This window comes from Humulus lupulus, chromosome 2, assembly GCF_963169125.1.
Source record: "Humulus lupulus chromosome 2, drHumLupu1.1, whole genome shotgun sequence".
NCBI lineage: Eukaryota > Viridiplantae > Streptophyta > Magnoliopsida > Rosales > Cannabaceae > Humulus > Humulus lupulus.
Genome location: NC_084794.1, coordinates 289320213 through 289331643, shown reverse-complemented (window position 1 = coordinate 289331643; position 11431 = coordinate 289320213). Strand labels below are relative to the sequence as shown.

Genomic DNA, 11431 nt, shown 5'->3' with positions numbered 1-11431 from the left:
AACATGCGAGCAAATAATCAATTTACCCTTAACGGGCCAAATTACCATCACACCCCTGTATAAAGAAATATGGACTCACATGCATGCATTTCACATCATATCATAATATAATCAACATATACATGCATTTTATCAATTAATAACATAATTAAGCAAGTACGGCCCTCCCGGCCTACTGTTCACGCCGTTAAATACATCGAAGAATTTGGGGCATTACATGAAGCTTGGACGAAATACACTTCCCATCATCCGAATATTCATCAGAGGACTCCTCGCGCATCTTCCTCTTCCCTAAGGCATCCTTTGGCAGAGGCACCTGTTGAAGAGGTTGGATTTGGAGGGCATCAGAAGGCGTAGAGGATCGCCCATGTATACGAGAAGATCTGCGTGCCAAAGCAGACTTATCAGGAGACAATTCTGCAGCAGGAGCTGAGCCAGAGCCCTCTTTCTTTTTATTTTCTGGGATCCCTAGGCGCTTGGCACATGCAGCAAAGGTCTCAGAGCAAGCCCTTTCACACTCGGTCTCGATAGCGACAGAGTTGAAGAAGTAGGGGGAGACTTCTTCAAAAAAGCTCCCAGCTGCTTCGCGCATATAGCTGTAATTTTGCTTAAGGACATGTCGCCCTTCTGCGACTTGACCCGCATGGCCCCAGGATCGACTTGATCCATGAAGCAAAGTCAGGTCATAATTTGCATACAGTAGGGGTTCATCACACCTCTGATGCTAATGGTGTTTTCCTTGGACTCGTGCAGAAGCCCCTTCTCTGTCAGCAGGCTCTGTCGTTCAGGACTCATGTTAACCTAAGGCCATGAGAAATCTGGTACGAGGAAATAAAACAGTATCACGCAGAGTCAGATTAATAGACAATCATCCAAACATGATTCACCCACACTAAAAGCAAAAAGGAACAAAATAAAAACATGACTCACCTTTTATGAACACCCTGGCCAAAGGAAAATTTTCTTAAGGCAGAAATTTAGGATACCACGCTCCACCAATGGCGAAGAAGTATTTATCCCAATTTCGGTGTGTAATGACCCACTAATCTAGACTATTTGGACCATTAACGAAACTATACATAAAACTTACATTTTTACGAAAATACCATAATTTATTGAATAACTTGCAAAATAAGAGTTATTTACAAAGTAAATACCAAAACGGATATGGGATCCCATTGTCTTTAAAAAAAAACATAATTTAAAATAATAAAACATTACATAATTAATGCGGAAAATACATATAAAAGATATAAAACCGAAACTACATCCTCGAATCGATTAACGCTTGGCCCCTTGACTCCATTCATCATCGATACACATCCTCCAAGCGTCACGAATCTTACCGCCTCTAAAGCTTATTTTCCTGCACATAAAACAGAAAGGAATGAGCCTAATGCCCAGCAAGGAAAATCTAGCACATAGTCATATACATAATTTCATAAGAAACATAAAGACTTAACATAATACATATAACATACACTTATTATAATGGCCATTATTACTTGGGGTCCCATAGACTAAACAAGCATATGCCCATGGGATTAGTGAGGTCCTACTAGCTAAGTAGGTCATATGCCCATAACCCATTTGGGGTCTTGTTAGTCATATGGGTCATATGCCCAAGCCTACAAACATACACATATACATATCATAACACTTTTTAATAACATAAAACATATAGATAACATAAGCACATAACATGTTGATTCTAGCCTATTTTCCTTACCAAAGTTACCGGGATTATGGACTGAGTTGGGACTTTTGGAACACTCCTAAAACCATAAGAAAGAGTGAGTCTAAAGAAAGGAGATGAAATGAAAGAGATGGAAAGACTAAACCATAAAAACATACTTACCGACTTATATGCTTAAGAGCTTGGATTCCCTAACCAAAATAAGAATAAGGTTAGGGGACTGAGTAGAAGGTTTTGAGAAAGGAAATAACATAAAATACAGAAAGGAACAAGAGTTTTGGGTTTACCTCAAAGATTGCAAGATCAATCTAACCTCCACCGAAATACTATAGAACTCACTTCCCAAAGTGTTTGATAAGCTTATGATGTTTAAGCTTATAGTTTTTCCCCAAACCAAGTGTTTACACTCTTACACTCACTTAACACTAGCAGCTTCTGAACTTAGAGCAAATGGTGAATAAAGGCTGGGTACTAGGTCCTATTTATAGAGTTTGGGAATGAAAATATCTTGATTTTACTTGAATAAAAATAATGGCTTTTTAGGTGAAAATCATTTGAATAATCGTTCAGCAGAGGCTGAAGACTCGTTCAAAAGATGCTAGACTGTTGAAGGAGTTTGAATGGCTGAAAGGAAAAGAATTCAAAAGTATTTGAAAACATGCTGGTGGAGGCGATATATCGCCCCCTATAGGCGATATATCGCCTGGACCTTTGTTCCCGAGGCGACCGTGCATCGATTCGTGTTTTCCGTATCTACGTGCTGCGATATATCGCCCCCTATAGCTGCGATATATCGGCATACGCTGAATATTTAAACACGAATTTACACATTTTTAGCTAAGTTTGAATGGAGTAAACAGCCTTGACTAAGCCCTCAACGTACTCAAAGCTGCTGACTGACCCTATAACATTCAAACTTTACCCTTATTTAATTTAATCCTCAAAAATACTTAATCCTTAATTACCATTCAAAACATGTGCTTAAAATCCGATTGGTTGATGTCTAAACCTTATAATATAATAATATAATCCTTAATATCAGTCACATTAATCAAACCTTAGGTTATACTTAATATTCTTAAACTATAGGTTAAACTTAGAAAATCTATAAGTACTACTATGAGTGTCCAAATAACTCCCGGTCTGAACCAAAAATCCAAAGTAACAAGGATAACACTAAATATACTATAATACTACTAACAATTAGCTAAGTAAAGTTCTTGGACTCTACACGGTGGGAGCTGTCAAAATCAGCAAAGATCGTTCGATCCTTTTTAGGAGAAAGATAGAAGGTCTTCCAGGGTTTACCCTCTATTTCCTTGTTAGTCGACTTAGTGAAGCATGCGTATATGTCATCTGATTGAATGTCGACATTCCTGAGAGTTCCTATCATCTGAGCGCCAACTATGGATTGGATAGCGTTCAGAAGAAATTGAGAAATGTGAGCTCCAGAGTTTGAAATTACTTGCACCAACAGAGCAGGGAGAGGGAAACGAAGCCACTCAATGTGTCTCAGACTCATAACAATCTCAGTGGGCTTGACTACATCCTTGAATCGCCATTCCCGTAATTCAGCATCCGAAAGCATTCGGACCACTAATGTTATCAGGAATGTCGAACAATTTGCGTATGCATTCATACGCAGTTTTGTATCCATCGCGATCCATAGGTTCGGAAGATGAACGTGAAGACATGATCGAGAAGACTGAGATGATTGCTGTGAGAATAGAAGGATGGTTAACTTTAGGGTTTCTTCCCTCCGAGTTCTTCCCTGAAAAATTTAGAGTAAAGTTTGAAATGTGAATTATTAGAATTCAAACCAGTTAAATGAAAAATGAAATTCCTTAATCGAGTGCTTCACTCGGTAACTGTGTTTGCATTAAATTTCAAGCGTAAAATGTCAGGGGATTATACGATTGTGTACCTCCAAACTGCCTCGATCTACGGGGAATGACGACTTTAGGAGAAATCTTTGGCATTGAAGAGTCGGCCCAAGGTTCGAGTGAATAAGCGTGCCTCATCCGTTCGAAGCTTGGGCCAGAGGGCATCTGTTGGGCCCAAAGTTATTTCCTCATTTGCCGAATATTCAAAACAGATCGTTTTGATCTGCAGAAGCTTCGAAAACAGAAACTACGGGTCAGAAGCGATCTGCGCCTCTGACTTCCGAGTATTTAATTTAAAATCAACACATTTTGGAGGGAAATTCAGTTATGTTTCCCCCACCAATCAAGGGTTCAGTTGAACTATCTAAACACTTCACATTTTTGTTCTATAAATATGAGATTCTTATTCAAACAATGGGATCGAAGAAATTTCTGACTTTGGCATCGGAGTGTCTTTCTTGTAGGTATCCCCGACGGATCAAAGGCGTTCTTCACCACCGGAGAAGGATCGAAGCACCATCTATTGTCGGCTCATACCTCCAATTATAGAAAGACACATTTGTTGCATCAACACATACTTATATATAATGTATTTATTATGTATTATATATATTATTGTAATAACAAATGTCGAGTTTTGTAACATGTGAATTTATATTAATATAATTATTAAATATCTAGTTTTGTATTAAATATTATTATAATATTTAAATTTATATTAATATAATAACTAAATATTTATTCTAGCAAAATTTAATAAAAATTAAGATTGTATATTATTATAATATTAATAATATTTTATAACATTTGAATTTATATGGATATAATTAATAAATATTTAATCTAGTATTAATTATTATTATAATAATGATATTTTATAATATCTAAATTTATATTAATAGAATAAATCAAATTTATTTTTATTTGGTTTTAAAAGTATATTATGTATATAACTACTAAATATTTATTCTAGCAAAATTTTTATAAAATTTAAGATTATATATTATATGTTATATATTATTATTATAATAATAATATTTTATAATATTTGAATTTGTATGGATATAATTAATAAATATCTAATCTAGTATTAAATATTATTATAATAATGATATTTTATAACATTTGAGCTTATATTAATATAATTAATAAATATTTAATGATATTTTATAATATTTAAATTTATATTAATATAATAAATAAAATTTTATTTTTATTTAGTTTTAAAAATATATTCCGTTAAATATTTGAAATATTACGTTAAAGTTAACAAAATAAATTGTTAAAACTAATAATTTTTCGTATTTACATATTTTTTATACAGGAGAGACATAGATTTAAAATATTTTTATAGTGCAACTCACAAAAAGAGGTGTTGCACCTCGTGAGCAGTTTTCGGTATGAAATTTTTTTATGACTGTATATATTGTAGTTATTTAGAACATCCTGCAAATTTTCAGAAAATTCTGAATAATTTACAGTACCGAAAATAAAGTTCAAACAACTTGCTGCACTCATGACTATTTTTTTATGCGCGTGAAAAATAATATGCTTTAACATTATTTTTTATACTCTAAATTATTCGAAATATTCTGAAAATTTGCAAGATGATGCATTTAGAAAAACTAGAAGTTGCTTTTTGAAAAAGTTGTGCAATAAAAGTATTTGGTAAATAGTTAGAAAGTAGCTTATTGAATAATTTATGCAGAAGCTACAGCTAAAAGTTAAAGTTGACACAACCCAACTTTTAGCTTTTTCCAAAAACTGCTTTTTGAAAAAAATTACACTACAAATGTATTTTTTTCATCTAAATATATCAATTTATTTATTATATATTAACCCAAATTCAAATATTTAAAATAAATTAATATGATAATAACATAGACATTAGATTCCAATATGTCTTAGGTTTCGAGATGAGAATGCGTCTCTTTTCACCGTTTAAGAATACTAGATACATATGATGTATGGCCCTTTTGTTTGGGTCGATAAGCATTTGCCTTCTAATCTATAGAATTGTTTAAAAAAAAATACAGAGGTAATTAAGTGAAAGAATAGAAGATATTTGAAAAGAGAAAAAGAAATATAGCTGTCCAAAGTTTGATAAGAATGGACATTAATGTGTTGTGAAAGACAAAGGGGTTCTATGATAAGAATGGACATTACGTGTTAAATTACTCAAGTAATATATAAATCGACATTTTACGACAGTTTGTTGAATGTCGTTTTGTGATAATCAATTTAATACTCAACTCATTTATATCAAATCAATTCATCAATTGAATTTCATGGTAGAGCTGGCTGAATCCTCTCCTCCCCGCCGCCGCCTGCTTCTTCACAACTTACCAATTTGGACTGTTTCACAACCGGGGAAATCAACGTCCATACTGCATTATTATTATTATTATTTTCAACCAGATACACTAAAATTTCAACAAAAATAAAATAAATAATAATAAAAAATGATAAAATTGAGATTTTATGTTTTGTCTCGTTACCTGTATAGACTGTGTATTAATAAATTATTTTTTGAACTCTGTATTTTATAAAATAGTTCAAATAAAATTTTGAATGTGGATAAAGAAAAATTTGAATATGATGATCAGACAATTATTAAGTATAATGATTATATTTTTATTCTGAATTGTTAGTATGGTAAATTATTTATCATTTTAGTTCATAAAAACTTTAACCAAAATCAGATTTAAATGTTTCTTTGAACAATTTTACAAAATACAATGTCCAAAAACTAATTTATCAAAACACAATATCCAAACAGGTAACAATAAAAGAGGAATTCTCCAATAGGGGCTTCACTTTAAGCCCTACCAGTAGGGCTCTCAGTGTTCTCGACCCGTGAACAGTTTTCGGCGTGATTTTTTTATAACGGTGTATAATGTGACTATTTAGAGCATCTTGCAATTTTTTAGAAAATTCCTAATAGTTTACAGTACCGAAAACTAAGTTCAAACATGATGCACGCGTGACTAATTTTTTTTAAGCGTGTGGAAGAATTGTCCTAAAATAAAACACATACAAAAAGTATAACATATATTAATGTCTTATTGTTTCCTTACCATATATTGTGGCTGCAAACCACTCGTTCACAATTTTCACCCATGTACTTGCCCACCCTATGTCTATGCTCCACCTGAATTGTATAGTAACCAAACATGTCTCTAAATTCTCCAACTAAAAAAAAATTCAAATTTAAAATATATATCTAACTTATGTAAAAAAAACCCTAATTTTTTTTAGTAATGATATGGGCACAAAAATTATACATCAAAACAACATACGAACTATCGTGACAGTTTTTTTTAACCATTCACGTTTATTTCAGAATAGACCTACTATTTTTATCGATTTGTATAATGTTTTAGCGCATATAACATTATTCATCTTTTTTTTTTTGGTTGCTTACTTTGTTGGTGAATTGTTGAGATTCCAACTGATGAATAACATTGCAAAATACATGGCCCCCAAGGAGAATACTAGGTGAAAAAACTCATACTTGTAGGGAATGTCATCTTCTTCTTTTACTTCATCTTTGCGAAACTGTTATAATAAATTAATAATCAAGTATATTGGGTGTTCAAGTGTAATAAATTTGTTTGATCAAAGCTAAACAACACTTTATTGCCTCACCTGGAATGATTCTGAATCAATTCCTGTTGAAAAAGTTGCCATGACAATGGCACATATTGCAATCAAGAAGCTCTGTAGACACAAATCAGTAGTAGTAGTGTCATTAGATTGGTAGTTTGAGAGTTGCAAAGAAAAACATGATAAAGTGAAAGAAAGAAAAAGAAAAAAGAAATTAGCTCTTACTACTATGGTAGTCCAATCACCATTCTCAATGACTTCTTTGTGTTTATAACACTTCTCATTGGCAGGTTCACTGAAAAGTCATGCAATAGAACTAAAAAATATAAGGGAAACTATAACAATGTGGGTTCATTCATAAGAAAGAATTTTATTAAATTCAGTTACAAACAGAAGTTGGGATTCAAAAGATTGGATCAGATTAAAAAGTCCTCACCTTCTTAGAGCAGACCAACATAAGTAAATAACATATGCAGCCATGATTCCTGATGATAGAAGACCCCTATTGACCTGTATAATTAATATTATTACTATTAAGGGTCTCTTGGCAAAATAGTCTACTTTTTAAAGTTATTTTGCACTCTAGTCTAGTTTTAATAATTTTTTGTAAAATGACATCTAATAATTTAGGGAATTAGTAAAAAGTTTAGATAGTGGTTGAAAAATTCAATCAGTGAGTCGAAAATTTTAGACAGTTGGTCGAAAAATTTAGATAACTAGTCGAATTTACACAGAGACCATTTTGCAAAAAATTATTAAAAGTAGACCAGAGTTCAAAATCACTTAAAAAATAGTTCATTTATACTCTAAAGATAAGAAAAAGGCTTATTAAGATTCTCCCCCCCCCCCCCCCCCCCGCCGAACTATTACCAATACAAATCGTGCTCCCGAATTTTTCAACTTGTTAAAAATTCCTCTTGAATTATTCACGTTACTGAAATGTGGGACTTCCATCCAATTTCACTAACGGAATGGTGATGTGGCAGTTGGGTGGCCGATGTGGTATTGTCATGTCAATGTCTCGTTTATAATATAAATAATAAATAGGATTTTTGCTTTTGAACTATTACCATTATCAAATTGTGCCCCCGAATTTTAAAAATTAAACAATCTTTTGAATATTAAAATAAGGAAAAAAACCATTAAAATAAAAAAAAAAAATTGATGGTGACAAAAAATTGGCTTGGGTGTTGGGCATGCGCCAAAATGAGCTCAAAGTTGGTTGGGTAGCGACATTTTCGATAGACTGAGCTCATGTGGGTCCCTGATGACATTCAGCTTTGGTGTCGCCTTAAGTTTTTATTTTGTATGATTTAAATTAATTTAAATGAATTTTTAGTTTAATATTTTTTATATATTTTTTTTAATATTCAAAATATTGTTTAAATTTTAAATTTTAAATTTTAGAATTCGATGGGCATAATTTGGTAACTGTAAAAGTTTGGATGGTAAAATCCTATCTATTTTTTAAAATTATACACTTGGCAATCCACACCAGCAGTCCAGTGTCGCCATATCACCATTTTGTTAGCAAAATTGTACGGAAATCCCACATTTCAGTAATGTGAATAGTTCATGTAGAATTTTTAACAAGCCAAAAAATTCAGGATGCACGATTTGGTAAGCCTGGAAAAAAAAAAGTAATATATCTATAGACAATAAGAACATACCTTTGAATGAAGGGATATAGCCATCATGACAATAAGAAGAATTGCAGTCCATGAGATGAAAAAAATGTTGAGACTACAAGAGGTTTTTGTGCCATAAGTTGCATACATGTACACAAGTCCGCACACAGAAGCGATGTAAAATAGCGTCGACATAAACAATCCGAGGGAGCAGCTGCAACATTTGAGAAGAGGACTTCAAAAGAGTCACATTTGAAGCAAGAAAATTTGAACAATAATGTCAATAAATGAATTTTAGTAATTTAACTTTTAATAAGCTATACAAAAGAGACTAAACTTTGTGTTTTGGGGGAGAGTTTATGAGTAAGCAAACCTCTGCTTCTTTTCCTCATCAGGCATCCAGTACTTATTCCACCAATTAATGAACTGAATCACACTTATAAGTTGGAGAAGAAGAAAAATCCTGCCATGGAAAGCATTGAAACTGAGTTTGATACCAGCTTTAGAATCTAGTTTAGTATTTCATGAAGAAAATACCAGCTTTTAGCTCTGTATTTTGGCCCCATGAAAAAATCAAAATGTGTTAGGTAGACATGGTCTAAATGTTACATGTTAAATTGAAAACTATCAAGACTATTAGGATTAAAGATCTGGAAGTTACCCTGCACCGACTCGAGCAAGTTCTCCTGCAAGAACATAGAAACAAGTTCTGTCAATCAAAATATTTTCTTTTCATGTGTTTCTGTGATGAAAAGAATGAAAGAAATTGAATTGTGCTTTAACAAAATGTAGCTGCAAAAATGACAGTATTAAGAAAATGTACCATAGAGTTGAATAAAACCAGAAGGAAAAAAGATTGGAACCACCAGTGACACAATCAACATGAAATACTTTAATGTCCACCATCCAGAATGCCATGCATTGCGAGTTTCGTATAACTTTCTTGTTCTAAATGTTGTGAGAAACATCACAGAAAAATATATCTGATTCCACCATGTCAAGGACGCTAAATTTCTTAACTGGAATTTGGCTATGGATAGATACTAGTATAAATTAATCTCAAAGATTTAGCCGTTAGAACAAAAACTATGAAAATAGACTAAGAGAAAGATACAAAGCACCCGAAACTCACTCGAAGGACGCCTAGTGTATGAACACAATCTCTTCCATCAGCTCCACAAGATTTTAGATCTGCAAAAAGAAAATTGAACAAGTCAAAACATCTGAGAGATGATACACTTTTTACCAATTGTTGAAATGAGTATCTAATAAGTAGAATGTACTTACAATGGAACTGAGGTTGAGCCATTTGTCCATAATCTCTAACAATCCAAGCACAAAGATTTGGAATAAGAAAGATAATGCCATATGCATAACGCGCTCGCATTGACTTCTTCTTTTCGGCCATGAAATCCATGCTCTTCTGCGCCGAGGAGGCTGCTGCTGCTGCTACTTCATCCCGAGGAGTAACCTCGGTGTTTGTTGTTCTGACATGTATTCTTGTGGCTTCACCTGCATCAGATCCTCTCATTTTCGCAGTCTCATTCACTACAACAGAACACAATTGCTCAAAACATGTCTCATACAAAAGAAACTGAAATGTGGTTTGAATTTAAAAATAGAGCCAGAAGAAAATCATGAAGAGAAAAAAAAAAAGATAACTTGGTTATGTAACAAGTCATTGATAACAAAATGTGAGGTGTGTGAGAATGGAAAAAGTGAAGGACACACCTTTGTTTGAGACTTGAAAGCTTAGCAAGAATGAAGTGAAAGAAGCTTCTATTGTCACTGGTTTGGTAAGAACTAAGAGCTAAAAAATAAAAGCTACCATTTATGAAGACAGACAGAGAAAAGGTTCACTTGAAAGCTGGCAAAAAGTTAATTAATATTAAATCTCTAGACTAAATTTTAGCTAATAATAAACCCAAAAACCATTTGTTAATGTCTTCTTTCATGATGTCACTTATACCCTTTTCAAGTTTGTCATTTTCAATTTTTTTTCTTTAAATAATGCATGAAACATGCATTGTAATCTTTATCAGTACTCAACATTGTCCACACTTGCTTATGATCACTCCAAATAGAGAGACCCCCTTAAGCTAATTAAAGAGTGTATCACTTAATAATGATGTTTGGTAATACTTAAAAAAATAGTTTTCTATTTAATTAATTAAAAATTTGACAATCAAACATAAAAATGTGTTTGGTAACTCTATTTTTATTTATTATTTTTTTTAATTTTAATTTATTAAATTTTGAAAATATAATTTTTTCACTTTCAATTTATTTTAAACAATTTTCAACTTTTTCTTCTCTTATTTAAATCAACACATCATATTGTTAAACAAAAAATAACAATAAAAATTATCAATCACGTTTATTATTTTTTATTTTTAAAAATAAAAAACAAAAATAGTTAACAAACAAATTTTTATTTTTTAAAAATAAAAAAACAAAAATAAAATAATATTCCATTTTTGTGTTTAAAAAATTCAAAAACAAAAATTTTACCAAACATACAAATTTTTTATGTATAGATATATAAACAGAAGTTTGATTTTTAAAAATAAAAATGTTCTTTCTTGTGCAAAAAATACAAGAAACCGGTCACTACAAGA

The 11431-nt window shown here is 32.1% G+C and overlaps 1 protein-coding gene across 2 annotated transcripts; it reads right to left on the bottom strand.

Annotated features, from left to right (window-relative positions):
• Window positions 1-5641: 5641 nt before the first annotated feature.
• Window positions 5642-10459, bottom strand: LOC133816777 (uncharacterized). Of its 2 annotated transcripts, none has more exons than XM_062249095.1 (12): window positions 10101-10459; window positions 9928-10004; window positions 9637-9796; window positions 9475-9499; window positions 9187-9276; window positions 8856-9027; window positions 7622-7695; window positions 7411-7480; window positions 7228-7299; window positions 7004-7137; window positions 6657-6730; window positions 5642-5966 (listed from the first exon to the last, which is right to left on the bottom strand). In XM_062249095.1, exons 1-12 carry the CDS (start codon window positions 10342-10344, stop codon window positions 5866-5868), a joined length of 1293 nt encoding a protein of 430 aa, XP_062105079.1. In that variant the 5' UTR covers window positions 10345-10459; the 3' UTR covers window positions 5642-5865. The 2 variants fall into 2 exon arrangements, with proteins under 2 accessions (XP_062105079.1, XP_062105080.1); XM_062249096.1 differs by having other exon boundaries at window positions 7094-7137.
• Window positions 10460-11431: the final 972 nt, after the last annotated feature.